The following is a 21,623-nucleotide window of genomic DNA, read 5'->3' on the forward strand; positions in this document are numbered from 1 at the left end:
CATTTGCCTGGTTGAAGATGGTGTTCTATCAGCCATTTCTTGGCCTGCCAGTGCTTAGCCTGTAACATTGCATTTGCCCTGGGACAAGGGTGGGGTGGGACTGCTGTTTCTGAGAAGCCCTGGTAAAGTGTTACTCTATTCACGCTCTGTGGTGCAAAGTCACATACTTTCTTATGAATGTACCACCCAAATAATTGTACATTTACTAAGACTGATACACAGCAAGCAGAGGCTGCAGACCATAACAGTGCTGCAGATACATCAAAATGCCTTACATTGCAAAGTTCTTTGAAGTGGCCCTTGGTATAGTGGAGCCTGTACCCATGGGGCAAAGCCACCAGAGAGATTTAGACAGCTGTTCCTTACAGTGCTCTGCAAGGTCCCTTTGTTTCAAGACCAAAATCCCTTTCACTTCTTCTCTATGGTTTGCCACCTCATTGTTGCTGGAGCCAATTTTGCAGTTAGTGTTAGCTGATGCAATATCATTGCCTCTTCCTGCACCGTGCTTAAAGTCCCTTGACTATTGTGTGGTTAAACCTCTGATGGAAAGATCTGATAATAGTGCCGGCTGATCCACGGGCATCAAGAATAGGGCAAAAAGAGACTTCCTATTACCATGTGCTAGTTGCTGAGCAGAAACTAGATATTTGATAAAGTTCAGACAAGATGATATCTCTATCATCTCTGTGCAGAAAATAATTAGTACCCTGATTACCACAGGACAGGCAGGGCATTATTGGTCCTATAAATTTTGGTACAGCAAATTCTAATGTAGAGGATTCACTGGGAACCCAGCATGCGGCAAACCCAAACCTCATCCCTATATATGATATATCCAAAACAGAATAGTTAGAAGTTAGAACTTACCCAACCTATTATCCCTTTATGTTCAGAATGCTAGAGTTTGGCTTTGTTGTGGATAACTCTGTCTGCAGGTCTCATTAATAGTTGTGACTTTACAGTTTGAGTACACAGAACTCCTTGGAGGCAAAGCTTTATTTGCAGTAATGCTCACTGCACAAATACAATGGTCCCCGAGATAATGGCAGATGACAGAATGTTCTAATTATGGAAATACAAGGGAATGAACAGGTGTACTGTGCTTATCAAAGGCCAAATTATTCTAGATTTTCGTTTTCTTGCTGTATCTTAGCTTTATATATACATTGCAAAAATGTTAGATTTTATTGCAGTTTCTAACGGCTGATACTAAGAGGCTGATACTAAGACGGGCTGTTCCAGTAAATCTGTTCAAAGTTAGTAACAGTTGGAGATATTATTTCCTGTCTTTGCAAGGACATAACGTTCTGTTTTATAATGTTTACACCAGTTTGCTTATTCTGCCGCAACGGTGAATTTTTCATGCACAATCATGATGCAAAATTTTATTTTTTAACAACAAATCACACACATATATATATATATATATATATGAGAGAGAGAGAGAGATTAAAAAAAATATCCTTTGCACACAACCTTCTTCCGGGAGAATCCGTACCTCACATTTTGGCATATAGGACTTTTCATGGGCTTCTTCCCTTCTCTGGAGTGCCTAATATTCTATTACTTTATTATTATTATTATTATAATAATATTAATTATTATTATTAATAATATTAACAAACATGATTTATTTAGCGCTAACATATTATGCAATGCTGTACATTAAATAGGGGTTGCAAATGACAGACGAATACAGACAGTTTACAATCCATGAAACCTTTAAATCCTTTAAACACACCACACCGCAAAACCTTTTTAGACAATCTAATCTAGGTTATTCCCTTCAGTCACTGCTCATGTTCTACTTCTTGCAGAATCTGACTCAGGAACTCAACTCCTCCAGATATGCAGCCATGCAATGCTTAGTCATCATCGCCTTACCTTTAGTTGCTTCTCTTTACTTTTAGATTGTGAATTCCCAAGGGCAGGGTTTCCTACCGATTGTTTTTTTATAATGTTGTGTTTGACACTGTATGTATCTGTTACTGCAACGTTTATGTTGTTTATCTCCTCTGTTCTATGCAGGGCCACATTGGGGGGACAAGGGGTACTTCTATACTGGGTCTCGATCAAAAGATCTTGAATTTTTGCAATGCTGGAAATTTTGGACATGGAGAGAAGGCCTGGGAAGTTTAGGGGCCCAGAAATTTCTGATGTCAGCCCTGGTATTATGCGTGTACCCATATGTTTCTTTCTTTGTACAGCGCCAGTACATATGCCACATATAACATGTTGCAATACCCAAAACCTTTAGAGGGTACAAATAATCTCAATATAATCCCAATATATCACCACATCTATTATAGCTGTTGCAATAACAGCAGAGTCTGGAGTACAAAAAGGCAATTTTCATGGCAAAGTATAATAGGCCCCATCCTGATAGGAGATGGCAAAATAATTTTCTCGTTTTCATTGCGGAGTCCTACCTGCTCCTGTTTCTGGATGAATATATGAATTCCACCAATTTCTTCTTCCCTTTACTACAGTGACACAAAGTGGTTGTGACAACAAGTGAATCACACAAAGCTGGAGTTGTCAGGAAGAAAAATCTAGCATGGCGTATATTTATTAGGCAATATATGACTGCGATTTTTGCGATTCCCAATTCTTTTCCTGTCCCCGTGGAAGTTTTATTTTTTCTGCCTAGCTTTTATTGCCCTAGCATTTCTGGTAAATCCTTTAAAATAAATACAAGAAGGGTAATTGAAACATATAACAACTGTTTTGTCATCCAGCTCTGCATTTTCTTTTTCTAATGCCACATAAAAGGGAGGAACTCGGTTCCACACCAGGAAACACAGAGCAGGTTCTGTCTCGGTTTACACAGAAGTGCGGTGTGGCCCTGATCCTCCCCATGTCTTCAACAACAATGAGGGACATTGTTCTGAATATCTGAATGTTAGGAATGCAGAAGACCTAGGTGGACCTGAAGCTTCTTTCCAAATTTAATTTTTTGATGTGAAGTCTTTATTAAAGATACTTAGTGGATCTGGGGCGCATAGCTTTACTGGCAGTGAGATTTTTGTAAGGGTCCAGGGGCCCACCAGTGGATACCAAAAAATCTAATATTGTTGGCATATGACTGGGGCCAACTAGAGTTTTTTTAGGTCCTCCTGTGGGCCATTCTGTCCTTGAATACATTACACCCCAATGAATCCTGTGTTGCCTTCATCCTCTACCACTGCCTATGCACATCCAGCCATCCATTTTTGGTGTCCACTCCCCTCCTGGTCCCTTCCTCTGCTGTTGGCCTCCTGATGATGGCAAATCTTGCACATTTGTCTCATTCTGTCCTGCAAAACATAGGGGTTATACTGCAACTGTCTTATTTCTGTACATCCCTGGAAGCAGCACAATTTGCCTGTCAATCATTTTTACCTAAGTGAGGAATAAGTAGGAGGGGGGTGCATGAGGCATATTCTATTTAAAAAGGAAATAATATAGAAAAATAATAACCTTTCCAATAGCTAAAAGTGTCATCTTGCATGAAAGTTTTGCTTTGAGGAAAGCAAACAAAACTAAAGTGCTTTGAAGCTGATAACGCGTGTGATATTATAGGTCATTGCTTTATGTAAAAAAACAAAAACTAATTGTGCAACCATTTCTTCTGAACAATTCCAAAGATCCAATTGGGTGCTAAAGATACCAGGTGTTAAGATTTAGCTTTTATCTTTTTAAGTGACCATTTTAGCAAGCCACCCAAGCTCCCACATTGGAAAGATATCCTTGGTGGGAATGACGTGCATAGGACTTCCCACGGAGTCCCGGGATATCAATGTCATGTATCCAAGGAGTCCTCAGGCAGAAGCAAGCAAGAAATTTGCACTGGTAACAACAGCTACATCATCTCTAGTGCTATATTCAAGTAGAAATATGGACTGCGGGAGAGAACAGGACAGCAGGGCTGTTAAAGTCCACATGTGAGATGTTTCAGTGCTGCGTCCTGGAGGGTTAGGTATTAAATAAGTTTCATAGGAAAAAAAGGCCTTTATGTTCATCCAATTGGAAAATACTCAGGAATTTGGGTACTGGAGAGATGTGTACTAGATGGAAGATTTGTATTAGGATAATTGTATTAAGAAGATGTGACAATTGTTGGTTCTCTTGTGCTTTATGCTTGATAACCCTCATACTTGGAATCCTGACCCCTGCAGTCTGCGGTATGCCCTACTATTCCCTGCACATTACAAACTCCTGGTTTCCTGCACTCTGTTTTATTATTATTAAAGAGGATTTATATAGCGCCATCATACTACGTAGTGCTGTACATTAAATAGGTGTTGCAAATGACAGACAGACACAGACAGTGACACAGGAGGAAGAGAGGACCCTACTCAGAAAAGCTTACAATTTAGGAGGTGGGGGAAGTAGCACACAATAGAAGCAGGGATATGGAGTGGTGGGAAGTAGTGAGAGTTTAAGAAAGAGAAGAAGACGGGTAGGTGAGTATGAAAAGATGGGCTCTTAAAAAGCAGCAGAAAGTAGGAGCTGAATAAGACGAGGAGGACCATTGCAGAGATTTGGGGCAGCTCTAGAAAAGTCTTGGAGCCGTGCTTGTGATGAGGTTATGAGTGAGGAAGTCATTAGTAGGTCATTGGAGGAGCGAAGAGAGTGGCTAGGGGGGTATTTTTCTATCAGGTCAGGAAGGCACACTTTTATCCCTTGTGCTGTGTATGTTATGCACTCTGGACCTCCAGGTTCTGTGCTTTGCACACTTCTGACCCTTGCAATCTGTGTGCCACACACAATTTACCCCAGCATTTTTTGTGTTGCACACTCCAAGCCCTGCATTCTGTGCAATGCACACTCCTGACTGCTATGCATTGGTGAGCTATGTGATTTGTGCCTTATGGTTATCCGGATCTCTGAATAATGTGCTTTACACACTCCTGACCCCTGCACTCGGTGTGTTACATGCTCTGTGAGTTATCTGGAAAAAAAGCATATGTAGTGGAAAGTACAATGGGTGAAGTTTAGATATTTTGCTTGTGGAGCATATGTTAAAGCATATTATATTTAGTTGACATTATAGTATTTTGACTCTTTAAAAAAACTTCACATTCATTGCTGCTGTATATTAAATGAAGCCATTATTATGGTTTCCCAAACATTACCCATACCTATTATTGGCTGGCAGGCATAAGAAAAAAGGTATGGAACATAAAAAATATCAGGAGAAGGCAAATGGTGGAGGAGGAAATCATGGAGCTTTGCTTTATGAATTCTATGCATGGTCCTGCAAAAAGAAATATATAACATAGGCATGTATGTCATTTATAATAAAGTCCAACATTTTGTAGATGCAATTTTATATTTAAACGTGGATTTCTTTCATACATAATTTACCAATAATTTGCTTGCTCAGCCATTCCAATATTCAGTAAGGTGGCCTCTTTAAAATTGTTTTACTGCTCTTACGGGTGGAATAAGCTGGTAATATCATCTTCTTTATTTCCATAATGCATGCACCTGTGCCTCCTTCAGCATTCTCCTTTCTTAGTCATTCCAGTATGATATTTTGTGCAGCCAAGCATATTGCTGCAAGGGGAGCCCTGGGAATGGAGAAATATTCCAACACAGGGAGCACCAGCAGCAAGTCATAACCAGAGGCAACTCTGCTAACCAAAAGGCTGTCCATAAGCTGCAGTGCAGTCTAAATAACATTTAAATTAAAACACCTACTACAATGACAATCTGTGTGCATGTGCTGGTACAATAAACACTTGTTAATCTATATTAGAACTGTACCATGAATGGTAAGCCTTGTATAAAGTACTGTACCCCTAATAAATCCAGGTACCTGGCCTGCCTATTGTAGTGTGAGTGGAGATGGTTATAATGATAGATTTACATATATTTCTTTTTTTAAAATAGTATGTAGATTTTTATGTGCTCCTGATATTTTTTAGAACAGTTCATGTTCAGTATATGTAGTATATGTAGTATATCTTAAATCTAGAATATGCATGATAATATCCATACACTGACAAGACTCACCTGTTCTAACAAATCCAATGCAACAAGCCTGAGCAGAATGTGTGCAGACTGCACCTGCTAGGCCTGATTTATTAAAGTTTTCCCTGCCTGGTGAAGATAAACTGTCATTGGTGAACCTAGGTGGTCCAGCAAACCTGAAATGGATTTTTTTAATTCCTGGAGCAGATCCATTCCAGGATTGCTGGTTCACCCTTGCACTCCCATGACTGTCTAGCTTCTCCAGTCTTGGAGAGCTTTGTGCCCAAATGTGGCCTGGGATGGCACACAAACACTGACTGGTGGATCTACCACCTTATGACCTCTAACGCCTATTGACCAGGGATGAAAGCTTGCCCAGCACCTGACCACTTTACCTGTGATGACTATTAGCTGGACTAACCGTAGCTTAGTCTTTGACCATAAATTCCCTCCTAGCCCTTTTAGTACTTTGCCTGGCATGTTACTTTCCTGTGTTGAGCTACCTTTGCCCTTTGACCCTCTTTATTACAGTTTTACCCTATAGTCCTCACTGGGGACTAGTCTCCTTTTACGAGTATCTGGTTCTCTGCCAATCTTTGCCCACCAGACAACATCTTTTCATACTCAAGCTCTGGGAGTAATTGTGCTTGGGATGGTTGGGCAGGGACTTGAGCCGCATACACACGTGCAACAATAGGTAACGACTGCACGATGCATGAACGAGTGCTCTACATACAGCACCATTCTGCTCCGTGCGGAGGGGAGTACCCAGTACCCTGCTGCACGCTCTCCCCCTTCCCTTCCATTAGGATAGTTAGTCGTCCATCGTCCCTTGATCCGCCAGGACGGTTGTTCGGACGATCGATGACTGACGCTATACACACGCCAGATTCTCGCCTGATATCAGCCCTGAGCCGATTATCAGGCAAGAACCGTTGGACGTGTGTATGTAGCTTTGGTGTCCGGTTAGGCATTGGTGTTGGGCCTCACATAAACAATATATATTGAAAAAGTATTATTGCATTACATTATTTTGGATATAGAATTACTGTAGGTGTAAAATGCTAACTTTGATCTTTCTGCACTGTCCAGAGAATACATAGAAGTTAGAGACTGAAGCAAAGTGGGACTGTGCCCTAAAATGTTTGGCAGATATTAAAAAAAGATGACATATGTTGCCCAGTCCAATTAAGGGAAAAATAATTCAACAACCATCTATCCTTAAATAGGATATATATTGTCTATGTACTGATTAGGTAAAATAATGTGTGGTAGAATATATGATGCCAAATTCAGAAGGTATTTTGCATGATCCACCTCAACCTCACCTGGAAAAAGGATTAGGGGCCTAGCTAGGGCCATTTGTAATTAGGTTGCTGCAGAAATGCAGCTTTTTATTTGGGATCCAGGCCCGGAGTGTGTTGGAAGGAATGGGTAGGCCACGCACTCCATCCCTTTTTCAAGGCCAGGAATTCAGAATGGCTCTGGTGCACCTGGCCATAAATAAAAGGGAGCATGTATTTAAGAGGGCGAAGTGGCAACCTGAGGCCAGATGTGGCTCAGGCAGAAAGCCTGTGGGCTGGGAGAAGGTCTCCTACACTACCATTTTACAAAAAGGACATTGGAGAGAGTGCAGAGAAGGGGAACTAAACCAATAAAAGGAATGGAGGAGCTCAGCTATGAGGAGAGATTAGCTGAACTGAATCTATTCTCCCTTGAGAAGTGACCTATAAGGGGGATATGATCACCCTGTATAATTATATAATAATTATATAAATGGTCCATATAAAGAACTCTCTTCCCAATTATTCACTTTGAGATTATTACAAAAGACAAGAGGGCACTCTTTGCATCTGGAGGAAAAGAAGTTTAAGCTCCAGATAAGGAAGGGATTCTTCACTGTAAGGTCTGTAAAATGTGGAATCGGCTCCCTCAGGAAGTAGTTTCAGCAACTACTATAGATTGCTTCAAGAAAAAGCTGGATGATTTCTAGCAGCACAGAATATAACTGGGCATTAAAGCTTTTAAGTAAAAAAATAACAGTGACCATTGATCCAGAGAACAACCGATTGCTTCATGGAATCAAGGAGGAATATTTTTCCCCAGTTGGAGCAAATTGTACCAGGGTTTTTCTTTTTGCCTTCCTCTGGATCAAAACATGTCTATAGGGTTTTATATCTGGGATATGTTTATTTCCCTTGTGGTCGAACTTGATGGACTTTGTTTTTTTTCAACATGACTTACTATGTAACTTTAGGTCAGGTAGACCAGCAACTCTGTAGAGAGTGTCAGAGAGCCAGGAGGCTAAAATTTGTGTTTTAATTGCATGTCATGCTGTAATGATACTGATCCTAAGCGAAGTAAAAACCCTGGAAGTTGATTTGTATTGCTGTTTTTATGAAAAAAAAACGGGCAGAGCGGCCTGAAATTGAACTGGAGCCTAAACATACCTCTCTGCAGTGAGTGCGTTATTTACAATATCTATTCTCTATTGTACCTTGTTATTTCTATAAATGTTTTACTCTACAATTTTATAATTAGTTTGTGTCTGTTGACTGATTTTATTACCTGTATTGTTTGTCTATTAACAATAACACCGGACATTATAGTACTAAAAAAATAAAATAATAAAATATAAGAGCATCCTGGTTCTCAAAAGAAAATTAATAAAGTGTGTAAAAATATACAAAACACAAACATATTTATATAAAAAAAAAAAACAAGTGATGACAATGAAGATGAAACTGTTCTATTAAAATAAACACTTGCTAGTTTGTATTGGTGAATATGCAATTAAAATGATAACCAAGTACACATTTTCTATTTGCACTATGGGAGGTGTCATCACCCAAAGTGAAGAGATAATAATGTGTCTTAAAGCCAATATAGCAGACTGAGACAAAGATACACTAAACAAGATTATATTACAGAGACCCTTAGAATGTTTTGATCAAAGGTTTCTCCAAATAGGTAATAAAACAAGTATATTCTTTCTAGGTAAACCAGAAGCCAAGTAGGAAAATCAATAAATTATACAAAATAAAAAATTAAGTTTATTACTAAATTATACAGTAGATACTGCTATAATATTACTGATGTAAAAGTATTGATGGAATATAATAAAACCCCCAAACTAGTTATTAGGTCTAGCCATACATTAAACCAATCATTCTTAACCAGGGTTCCTCCAGTGGTTGCTAGAGGTTCCTTGATCTTTGGCCGATTGATCCCCCATTTGATGGTGACCTCAAAATTTGGTGCCAATACCACTTGGCCGAATCAGTATCATGACACCAAAGCTACTAGTAAGAGCGGTTTTCCTCCTACTGATCACCAGTGTAAGAGCAGGGTCCTTCCCCTGTGTTATTGCTTATACTTATCCATTATGCAGGTTTGCCATTTGCAATTCCTATTTAATGTACAGCACTGTATAATATGTTGGTGCTTTATAAAGAAAAGTTTATTGATAATATTACTAATAATTGTGTGTATTTTTTCCATTACCTCTTAACAGGGTTTCTCTGAGATCTAAAAAATATTTTAAGAGTTTTTCAGGGGTAAAAAGGTTGAAAAAGGCTGCATTAGACTGTAAACGTGACTATAATATGCCACCTCACTTACTCATAAAACATAACAGATATTTGTCATAGAGTTTATACTAGCATTCCTTCTTGTGGCAGAAAGATTCCATTGGCTTTGCAAACAAGAGTAACATACTGGATATATACACTGTCTGTCCAAAAAAAAAACCCCAAAAAAACACAAGTCTATGGGGACAGTTTATGATCTGGGGTTCCTGTGGGGGCAGTGTTATAATCTGGGACAACTGGGGGGGCATCATGATCTGGGGTGCATATGTGGGTAGTGTTGTGATCTAGGGTGCCGGTGGGGGCAGTTTTATGATCTGGGGAGCCTGTGGGGTCAGTGTTATGATTTGAGGTACCTGTGGGGGCAACGTTAAGATCTGGGGAGCCTGTTGGGGCAGTGTTATGATCTGGGGTGCCGGGGCAGTGTTATGATCTGGGGTGCCTGTGGGGGCAGTGTTATGATCTGGGGTGCCTGTGGGGGCAGTGCTGTGATCTGGGGTGCCTGTGGGGGCAGTGCTGTGATCTGGGGAGCCTGTGGGGGTAGTGCTGTGATCTGGGGTGCCTGTGGGGGTAGTGCTGTGATCTGGGGTGCCTGTGGGGGCAGTGTTGTGATCTGGGGAGCCCTTGGGGGCAGTGTTGTGATCTGGGGTACCCGTGGGCCAGTGTTATGATCTGGGGTGCCTATGGGGGCAGTGTTATGATCTGGGGTTCCTGTGAGGGCAATATTATGATCTGGGGTGACTCCGGACAGAATAAAAAGCTATGACATTGTAAAATGTTATTGAAATGATACCAAGCACAATTTTATATACCGGTAATCATTTATGAATTAATCTATATGCCCCAGTATACATTTGTATCCCTTCATTCTCTTCCTTGTAGATATGAATACATTGTAACTTTTATGTATTATGTATTGTGCTTTTACTCCATCTAGTGGACAGTATTTGTACTACTTTTCAAGATTAATCTGCAATTTCTTTATTTTTTAAACTTGTAAAAGCTATTAGTATTTATTCATATTATAAAATTAACTAATTGACAAAATGTATTCATTTTTAAAATCTTTGCATCATTGATACTGATGCAATATTGCAGACTTCAATGCCAGATGAGCGTAGGAAGGAGGCGACAAGCCTCGAAACGCATTGACATAGCAACAAACATGTACAGACTGGCCCTTTTCCATGTGTGATTGTTAATATTCGGGAAGAGGAGTGTGTCTGTACAGACACAGGATTGCAACAACATTTTAACTTGGTCCCCTGGAGCCAGCAGAGTGAGCTTTGTATGAAGATTTGTTGCAGGCCCTGATTTCTAATCTTACTACCCCACCTAGGTTGTGTATATGCAGTCATGTCTGCTTTCTGTGGGTCCGTGCACCAGCCTTTCATGGCTGCCATTAGCACCAGGCGCTTAAGACACTTGCCCCTACTCCTGAAGCCACCACTCTTCAATATTTTTTTGTCTTTGATTCTTTTGCATCTCATCAAATACCAGTTTAAAGACAGAAAAGGCTTTCTTAAAGAAAAACTAAACCCAAAAAGTGCCAAAAAAAAAATATTTATACCTTTAATCCCTCAGGGGAGTCCCATCGATCCAGGGGTGTCTTGCATCTGTCCCTGGGCGCCGCCATCTTCTTCTCTTCTTTCGGGGTCTTCATCCCACATTTTGCGGACCCAGCCGCGAGATCGAGTGACCTAGGATGGAAAAAAAACTTGCCGACCTCACTGCCCGTGGGTGAGACTGGCAAATTTCGTTTTTCCCACGTAAAGGTTCCTTTTGCACATGCCAGTCGGGACAGTTGAGACAGTCGTGCATGCGCAGAAATAGCACCCAAGAACCTTCCGGGATGCCTAACATAGGTTGCCACAGTGATCAAGACTTAATGGGAGCACAGCGCCTCCCGGGATACCTACATCACGCATCCCCGGGGGCTCTGGCTGCTCCTTCTGTGCTTGCTCTGTTCTCGGGCATGCGCAGAAGGGACATTTTTTTCCTTCTGGGGGAACAAGATGTCGATCTCACGCTGGGCAGTGAGATCGACTTTTTTTTTTTTCCCTTTCACAGCGGCTATGGCACCTGATGTCACAACTGCACAGTGCAAGATCAGGTGACGAATAAAGAAGACCAAGGTGGAGATTAAAGATGATGGCGCCCAGCCCTTCCTCTGCGCCAGGACGAAGAGAAACTTCAGGACGATGCAGGACTGGATTGTGGGAAGGACCAGCGCCATCGAGGCATCTGAAGGAATAAAAGTAATTTTTTTGTTTTTAGTTTAGTTCCACTTTAGGTATAATGCTCAATAATAATAATACTTATTTTTCTACTAATAGAAACAAATGACAGGCACAAATAATGACTTTGGACATGTGCCTTGGCAAGCACTAGTCAATAAAAATATAGTAAAAGAAGGTAATAAGACTTCAGATGCTGAGCAAACTGCACAAAGTAAACTTGGTCTGAACGGCTCATCCCTAACAGAGTGACATTCTTCCCAGGGCTGCAGAGGTCAAAGAGCTATAGCTAGGGTACAACAGGCTTAATGCAAACAATTTCCAACTGAGCTGTTAATTCAGGCACTGAGAAATAAGAAAGTATGGCACAAACATTAGCAAAGGCCTTTCCAAAAAAAAAAAAAAAAATCAAATCACTGTACAAGGAGACGACTAGTTAGGGTCACCATATTGACTTGAAGATAGTTTATACATTCTTAATCAGATATTTCGTGTTTCATTTTATTAAAATCACACAAAAAAAAAAAAAAAAAGAATACATTCCTTTAGCTCTAGGTCAACTTTGGAGTAATCAGCATTAGTGGTAAAAACTATAAGTCCTTTCAGACCCGAGGCATAATGCAGTGTGGATAACAATTTTTGCACATAGCTGTGGCACAGTTCTTCAGGCAACTACAGAGCAGCCAAACTGACATGTCGCTTTTGGGAACTGAACCGCAATCTACCACAGTCACGTGTCCCACCTCTCTCATTGACCTGATTTATGAAAGCTCTCCAAGGCTAGATAGGATACACTTTCATCAGTGAAGCTGGGTGATCCAGCAAACCTTGAAAAGATTTCTTTAAAGTCATTTGCTAGCAAATGTTTTGAAACCAAGATCAAATCCATTCCAGGTTTGCTGGATCACCCAGCTTTACAGATGAAAGTGTATCCTCTCTCGTCGAGGAGAGCTTTAATAAATCAGGCTCATCGACTGAAAAGGTTTGGGACCCTGGTTGAGCATGCAGCAGAATAGCAATAGAAAAGTCACAGCGGGTGTGAAATTCTTCTATGCCCACCATCTAAAGCCCAAGAAGCAACACCAGTTACAGCTTTATGGGAAAGACACAAAAAGACACCTAACTAAAAACACACATGACATCTTACCTTCAGTTAGGCATAAGACAAAAAGTTACTATGGTTTAGAAAACCCAAAATTAAGCTTCACCAGGCTAAATGGGTTTAGGAACACTAACCCTGATATCCGCACCCCCCCCCCGTCACGTGGTGGAAGTATAATCAGCAAAAGAAAACTTCTCTGCTCCAGGTCCTGAAGGCTTGCGAGGGGCAGAAGGTTATCCATAAGAAACTTTATGGCAACATTTTATATAAGTCCATTTTATGTTCCAGTTGTCACCTGCACTAGAGGAAAAGTACCCTGGACAAAGTTTTGATCTCAAACCCCAACAAACACCTTCAAGATAAACTGAATAGAGACAATGAGGTCTTTTTGTCTGCTTTACAAATGCTCTTTTGGCTAAATGCAACAAATTCCTCAAATTCCAGAACAGCAGAGGCTGTTAAACCTGCAAAAATGGTAGGAGGGTCACAGCATTGCCACATGAATGCCTATACAAATGTGACAGTCATGTACCTACAACCATTTTGCCGTATGGTGTACAGGTCTGTAATCACATCTATGATAACATTACACCAGTTTACATAAACAGCAATGTATTCACAATGTTAAAACAGTGTGCAATATAAATTTATTATCACCAATAATCCTAGAATGAAGTGCAAAGTGAGGGACTGGGCTGTTTTAGCATAAAATGACTGAGACTGAGGTTTAATTTCTCTTTTTATGGCCATGAACATATAAAACTGTAGTAACTGGAAAATTTAAAAGTTAATTAAAAACATCTTGATTTGGTTAGGCTGGCAACATAGGAAAATATATTTTTTGTTTCTTCAATGGTCCTTTAATGCAGAGGTTTGCCTCTTCTTAGGCATTGTGAAGGGAAAGCACAGCATTCGGAAAAAACAATTTAAAGTCCTGTATGTGCGTTAACTTTTTCAGATTATACATTGTAAACATAAAGAGGTAGGCAGTTAAGGCAACATCTCCAAAATATACTGTAAAAGGCTTGAGGATTAGCCTAAGAACCTGAGTGCTGCCATACCAGAAAACCCCAGCAATATGAAGATGACTTTAGGTAGGCGCCATTTATTGGAGTTTAGTTCGTGTGGCAAGATCTCAAGAAATGTTATGTAGACAAATGTCCCAGCAGCTAAACCTTCCAGAATGCTCTGAACCAAACTACTTCCATCTGTTTCATTCTGCATCACCCCTATTCCTATAGCAATGCCAATTGGCGACATAAGTGCAAACATGACAATGGATAGCACAAACCATTGTGTTTTTACATTACTCTGCATTAAAAGTAGGGAAAGGCTGACTGCAATTATACTCTTATGAATGAGGATTGCAATGGCTATCTGTAGAACCTCTGTCTGGGCATTCTGTAGTCCAATGGCAATCCCTTCAAATATTGAATGCAGGGACAAGGAAAGGATGAGGATAAAGGACCGGAAAGAGGAGTGAGCATTGAAATCTACATGGAAATGGCGTCCTCTATGTTCCTCATCGTGATTCTGGCCATCATAGGAATGGCGATGAACATCTCCGGCAGTCGAGGAGTGAGGAGGGCTAGATAACAGTGGTGCCGCCTCTTCAGCCATATTATGACTACATTCCAAGACAATGCGTTCTATAATCAGGACAAGCAGCACTCCGGCCCCCAAGATGAATTCTGGGAGAGGGAAATCTGTCTAGAGAGAAATGGATCAAAAATCAGATTAGTAAACAAAGCTGTAGGCAGCATGCAAAATATAACGTAAAGGCTTTACTTCTAAAATAGGTTTATAGAATAGGGCATAGATCTATGTATATGGCATCTATAAATAACATTTTCAAACATTAGTCAGAACCCTTACTGATCTTCTCTAGCAATATCTAGATAGCAGCGGTGACAACTCAAGACAAAAAAAATCAGTTTTCACAGCTGCCACCTGGTCAGTGCAAAATTATTAATAATAAAAATACCAACATTTGTAGAGAACTTTTCTTCTGCAGGACTTTTTCCCAAAGGAAACCCACAAAAGAATGGGGAACCATACAATGTACGCAGCGCTTCTGCCCAGGGTGGAATTCAAACCTGGGACCCCAGTGTTACATGCTAGGTACCTAGATACCAGTCACTGTGCCAGAAATCAGTTACATAAATTGGGAGTAATAAACACTTACATACTTCCACTGTACGATGGGACCGAAAAAAAATGGCATGGCTTACTTTGAAATGAAACCATAGAAAAGATAAAAAAAAAAAAAATCATGACAAAGCAGGTTCTTTTTTTTGCAGAAGGGACTGGTGATGATAGTAACTGTAGATGTGGAGGAAGATACCTATAGCAGTTCTCTCCCCAAAAATTTGGGTGGAGAGAAGGTGTAAGTGGGTGGTCAAAAGGCGGGTGGTGCGCTTGGACACACTGCTATACAACATAAATTTGAAGTTTAATGGGACAGAGGTTACAGCAATCGTGCCTATTGGGACTTGAATATGGGCACAAGGATGGAAGGAAGAGGGGTCCAGTGGTTCTTTTGTTTCTAATGAGAGAGAAGAAATACAAGGGGATAACGTAGTACAATGATAATTGTAGTGGAAAATACGAAAAGGGTATAATCGGACCTGCTTCTGAAATACATGGCTGTTAAATGCTCCTGGAAGCCAACTCTGCACAGCTAGGCTTCCTAGACTGTTTTCAGGTAAAACAAATGCTTTCGTTTGCAAAAGCCTGTACAGGCTTTTATAGGTGTTTGCAAGTCTATGGAGACGTCTGGACAGCCAAACGGCCATAGAAGCTACATGGAGTTTCTAAACAAACGCTTGTAAAATCCTAAAGCCCTGCACAAAAAACAGACTCATTCACTTTCATTTAAACTATGTTTTACAAGGCTTCTGTAGGCATTTGCAGGCTGTAAAAACTCTTTGGTTACATACAGATGTGCAATGGTTCTCGTCCGATAATCGGCTCAGGGACTACATCGGAGGAGTGTGTACAGTGCTCGTCATCCATCATCTGAATGACCTTCCTAGCAGATCCACAGACGATGAATGATCGTAATGAAATAAAGGGGAGAAAACAGCAGGGTGCCGCTCAGTCGTTCTCTCCCCCCCCCCTCCATAGAGCAGAACAGTGCTGTATGTACAACGCTTGTTCATGAATCGTGCAGTCGTTTGTCGGAAAGATTGTGAAAGATCTTTTCCAACAACAAATATTGCACAAGTGTACGTAGCCTTACAAATGCCTGAAAAAACGGAGGTCTAAACATACTCAAACACATGTAAAGACCCTAGATTGTCAGCTCTTCAGGGCAAGGTCCTCTCCTCTTCCTTAGTCACGGTCTATCATTTGTACCCCCTATTTAATGTACAGCGCTGCGTAATATGTTGGCACTATATAATTCCTGTTTAATAAAAATACAAATGTATAATTACTAATAACAATATTAATTAGGGTGCAAGTAGGACATACTGGAAGTCTGCAGTGAAAATAAAGCAATTTGCATGTATTCTATAAACACATGCATTATCCACATCGTAGGAAAAAAAAACACAGCCTTTCTTATATAGGTATTAGACTAAGTTAAAGGGTTTATGTGCTCTGTTGTTCATTTCCTTGTTGAGATCAATACAGAAGTCTGGGAATTTCCACACCTGCCTTTTTGAAGAATCACGCTCTGGTATGAATATCCTGATCATTCTTCCACTACCTGTTGAGTCACTGACCTAGAACAAGTTTATGTTTATTACAACAGCCAATAGGTACATTATCAATTATTTAAACAGCCTTGACATAATATTATTAACTAGTATTTATATAGTGCCGACATATGTGGCTGTACAAAGTTCAGAGTTGTCACTGACTATCCCTTAGAGAAGCACACAATATAAAGTCATACCATAGTCAACTTTCACTAACACCGACTTGGTCTAAGGCCAGTTTTTGGGGAGGAAGTCAATGGACCTATTAGTATACTATTGGGATGTGTGAAGAATCCCACACAAACACAGAGATAACATACAAACTCCATACACTTAGGGTACGTACACACGTCAGATGATTCTCATCCGATAATCTCCTCAGGGCTGATATCTGGTGTGTGTACAGCGCTTGTTGTCTGTTGTTCTGACGACAATCCTGTCAGATCCACGGACAACAAACAATCATATTAAAAGTAAAGGGGAGAGAATGCAACGGGGGTGCTGCTTCGTCGTTCTCCTACCTCCCCTCTCCAAAGAGCAGAACAGAGCTGTATGTACAGTGCTCATTCAGTCTTTTGTTGTTGGAAAGGATACTTAATTTTACATACTATTATTTGCTCTTTCTCCATGGCCTCCTTCATGTCACTTAGAAAGTCAGGAACAATATCCAGCAAACAGGCGGCCAGGAACACTCCGCCAGCTATGCAGCTAATAAAGCTCAACCACATTTGTTGAATCTCTGGAAAGAAACAAAAAGGCTAGGATATTACACAGTGAAAACATACACAAAACATATCGTCTTGAGAATTCATCGTTGTGTAGGTGAATGACTGTACCATAATTAAAAGCTGAACTGTCTAATACACTTTCAGAATACATATACAGCGTTTAACCCAAAAATATTTTTAAGCTGGGTGGGAGGAAATTGTAGGTGGGTGGCAGCCTCTGTATTGTGACCCAACTCTTCAGTAACCACCCAAAAACAGCCGAGTGGTTACTGAAAAATGCCGAGTGGTGCGCCCGGCTAAAAGGGTCTGGGAAGAACACTGCATATATAACAGTTGCTATAAACTAAATATGGTAAGCCATCTAAAGCATCATCCATGGTCATTATTTTGTGCCTCGCCCCCCCATCCCCCTCCCGACCCAAATTCGACTTATTAGGTCTCTACTTACCTGAAACATCACCTTTATATTTTTTAAAAAAACTGCAAATTTTATTATCTTTGTGTGCACTAAAATTAACTTGAATGGTTTTTTATTTACTATTTGATAAATAGTTGAGCCAACATCTTAGGACATATATATTTTTTTTTGTTACAGGTCTCTGCTTGCAGAAATATAAAAACAAGTGGTTTAAAATACATTTTCATATACAAAATGTGGTGTGTGAATGTAAAACTGCTCTGGAAATAAAACTGGAAGCAGAAAAGGTTCAATTCTAAGTTGTCTGGGGTGCAAATGTAAGGCATGGCTAACGCATTTCACATTTTCACAGATATCTAACATTTTACAATTTTATGTGTAACTTCTGCATGCACAGGTACAATAACTGGCAGTGGAATGGATCTTTCACAATCCTCTCCAACGTCAAAAGACTGAACGAGTGCTGTACATACAGCGCCATTCTGCTCTATTGAGAGGTAAGGGGGAGAATGACGGCACCCCCCTGCGCCCTCTCCCCCTTCACTTCTATTTTGATTGTTCCCCGTTCGTGGATCCGCCAGGACGAACCCATGTGCATCTCACCCAATATCAGCCCTGGGGTGATTATTGGGTGAGAATCATCTGACATGTGTAGGTAGCCTTAAGTACACACGTCCAATTTTTATCGTTGGAAATGAACGACGAACGAACGACCGATTGGCCAAAAATCGTTTGTAAAAAAAGTAACCAACGACGCCGACGAATGAGGATAGTCGTTGCAAATGAACGACCGGACCGGCGGATCGGATTGGACGACGATCGTTGACCATCTATCGTGTGTACGGTCGTTCAGTGATCGTGCATGCGCGATGAACGAACATTTGATCGATACAGGCTGTATTGTGTATGTGAGTGTATGTGTATATATATATTCATATATACTGTGTGTATATATACGTGTGTACAATATCTTTGAACGATCGTGTCGTTATCTGTATGTACAGGATGGGTGCTATACGATCGTTCGCAGATATCGTGCAGGATCGTTTGTCGTTCGTTTAACGATAATAATTGGAAGTGTGTACGTAGCTTTACTTTTATTTTGTGGATGTTGCAAGTTTGTTGTCTATATAAACAGTACAAAATCCAGGACTATTTACTTATAGCAAATGATTAACTAGAATGTTGTAAACATTTTCTGATCAACTGCAGACAAGGAGAACTCCTAGGTGGAATCCACTAATCTTATTCAGTCAGTTAGAACTCAGAATTTTTTTCAAGCTGGGTGGGAAGAAATTGTAGGCGGGTGGCAGCACCTGTATTGTGACCAAACTCTTTAGTAACTACCCAAAAACAGCCGGGTGGGTGCTGAAAAGTGCGTGGTGCGCCCAGCTAAAAGGGCCTGGGGAGAACCCTGATTATATATATATATAAAAACTAATTTCATTCATAAGGCCTATCATGTCCAAATCACACCAAATACCAATCAATCTAAATCCACCCCCCCCCAATTTATAAAAAAAAAACAAAAAAAAACAACTCAAGTCAGCAGTTACAATTACACTGATAGACATGGCACATAGCACCATTCGGCTCATGTACTCATGTAGGTCCTATGGTTTACGAGGCTACCAGTGCTTGTTGTACACCATATGGTAGCAGGATTACAGGATTCTCAAAGCTTCAGCTTTTCGTTCTCATCAATCGTTCTGTTTTTTTGAATATCTGTACTTAGTTTGGAATTTTGGTAGTGTTTATTGTGGTTACTTTATATACTGTATCCCAAGTTTTTCCTATGTATTTTGAGTTTCACTCAAAATTGGTTCTTGTAAAGGCAATAATGAACAGGATGTTGGTAGTGCACAAGATTAAATTTGTTAATCATCCAAAGTTGTTTAGAGAATTTTTTTGAACATATAGAAACCTTGTGTAGTAAGGAAAAGCAGGGCGTCTGCTTTTTTATGTATTATGCATTAAAAAAAATTATTAAAATTGTAAATCAGGTAAGAAAAAAAAACATTTGCAGTCCAAATGAAGCCTACTGAACTACCAGAATTGCACTCAGTTCCCAAATTCTATTGTGGGCTGACAACACACGCCTAAGTAGCAATGTCAGTGTTCCACCTAGGGAGCCTGTGAACCCAAAAAGTATAAAACCTTGGACCCCAGATACAAACAGGCCACATCCAAAGTCACCTATTGTTGTACTGCTTGAAAAAGATTCATGAGTCACAGCACAGTGTGCAAAGTATGGGAGAGATTGGTCATACATACACATGACAAGCTGGAAATTATTAGGTGGAAACACAAGAAAACTATGCATTATTTCCTTAAAAACCCTTCTAGACTTTCCAAGAACTTCTCTAGTGCAACCGCTTATATGAAGCTGGAAGGAATATATCATACTGATAGATGTTTTCTACAATGATTTAAAATACAACGTTGCAATAAAAAAATGATTTCTACAATGATTTAAAATACAACGTTGCAATAAAAAAAAGTCAGAGAAAATGTTCTTATTGTCACTGACCCAATAGAAACAGAAGATGTGAGCTGCATGTGACTGTTGTCCCTGGAGGGAGAATGCTTATTATAGATACCTTGGCATTGATACACAGTACAGAGCCGATTGCAGAAGATAATGAGTGCAGGACACATATAAAACCAAATAAATAACAGTTCTTCCATCAGTGATATCTTATCCCGATTGTCCTTTCGTCTACATGTCCTGTGTGCTTCAGGCATTTGGCATTTGCCATTGGCATCTAAACAACATCACATTCGTGTGATCAAATGTGGCTTTGAGTGTTATAAAAAGAGGAATCAGCCATAAAGGTGTTCTTATGGAAATGCCAACTGTATCTGATGGAAGTTCTGGCTGCATGATTTATGGATGTAAGCTTCCTTGAAAAACACAAGCATCCTACAAGTGGCCAGACAAAACAGATCACTGAAGTGCTTTACAGTAGAACTAAACTTTAAAATGTGTGAGCAGGCAGGTTACTTATTGCAGAAGAAAAAGGCAAAGTTTCATCTGCAATAAAATTACCATACCTGCCTGTTCACAATAACTGTACAAACTTCTCACTCCATGTGACCAGCATTTTCACCCATCTTACCTTCTGCAATTTGGGAGGCAATTCCAATGCTATGCTTAGATCGCACACTGAGCTGCACCATGCACAACTTTTGCTTGTCCATTCTGCAATTAAAAAAAACTTGTTTGCTCACAATTTTTGATTTGAAGAACAGTTTTGCTTTAACTCCATCAAAGTCTGTGCACTCACAGGATCACACATTTTTGTGTATTACTGCCCCCAGTATTGTACCTTGTTCACCATACCATTGGTCCTTAACAAATTCTGGACCTGCTCCCACAACGTAGTATGGCAAAACCCTTGGTCAGCTCTGTTCAATACAAACCCTGGAACCCATAAAGGACCAGGATGATCAGAACGTTATGAATTTCCTTCTACACTTTGCAGGCATATGCAGTGCTCACCCCAGAAATGTATATATCTTTGGAGGCAAGAAATTGTAGGTGGGTGGCAGCCTCTGTACTGTGAGCCAACTCTTCAGTAACTAACCAAAAACAGCCGGGGGGTTGCTGAAAAGTGCCGGGTGGTGCGCCCAGCTAAAAGGGGCTGGGAGACCACTGCAGTGAGATCAGCGACTGTTGTGCTAACTCAGGCTCTCTCTTCTTCTGGCCAAGGACTGAACGGCAGGCTCAGCCATATTCTTTCTTCTCGGTTCTTTATCACCACCTAAACTTGCACTGCACATATGTGAGATCGACACTTCTTTTTACATTATAACGCATCTCTACGGAAAGAACAAGCTCAGATGTTATTTTTATTATTAAAAAACAGGATTTATGTAGCGCCAACAT

General features: G+C 40.3%; 1 protein-coding gene across 1 annotated transcript in view; it reads right to left on the bottom strand.

Moving 5' to 3' along the window:
* Positions 1–13,610: 13,610 nt before the first annotated feature.
* The window catches only part of LOC140324697 (zinc transporter ZIP1-like), a 9,325-nt gene continuing 1,312 nt past the window's right edge, over positions 13,611–21,623 (bottom strand). Inside the window, exons 2-3 of the mRNA XM_072402770.1 lie at positions 17,197–17,327; positions 13,611–14,594 (exon numbers count right to left, since the gene is read on the bottom strand). Coding sequence (XP_072258871.1) covers positions 13,917–14,594; positions 17,197–17,316 — 798 coding nt within the window. The 5' untranslated portion in view covers positions 17,317–17,327 and the 3' untranslated portion in view covers positions 13,611–13,916. The remainder of the gene's footprint in view (positions 14,595–17,196; positions 17,328–21,623) is intronic.

The sequence above is a fragment of the Pyxicephalus adspersus genome, chromosome 2 (genome assembly GCF_032062135.1).
Source record: "Pyxicephalus adspersus chromosome 2, UCB_Pads_2.0, whole genome shotgun sequence".
Taxonomy (NCBI): domain Eukaryota; kingdom Metazoa; phylum Chordata; class Amphibia; order Anura; family Pyxicephalidae; genus Pyxicephalus; species Pyxicephalus adspersus.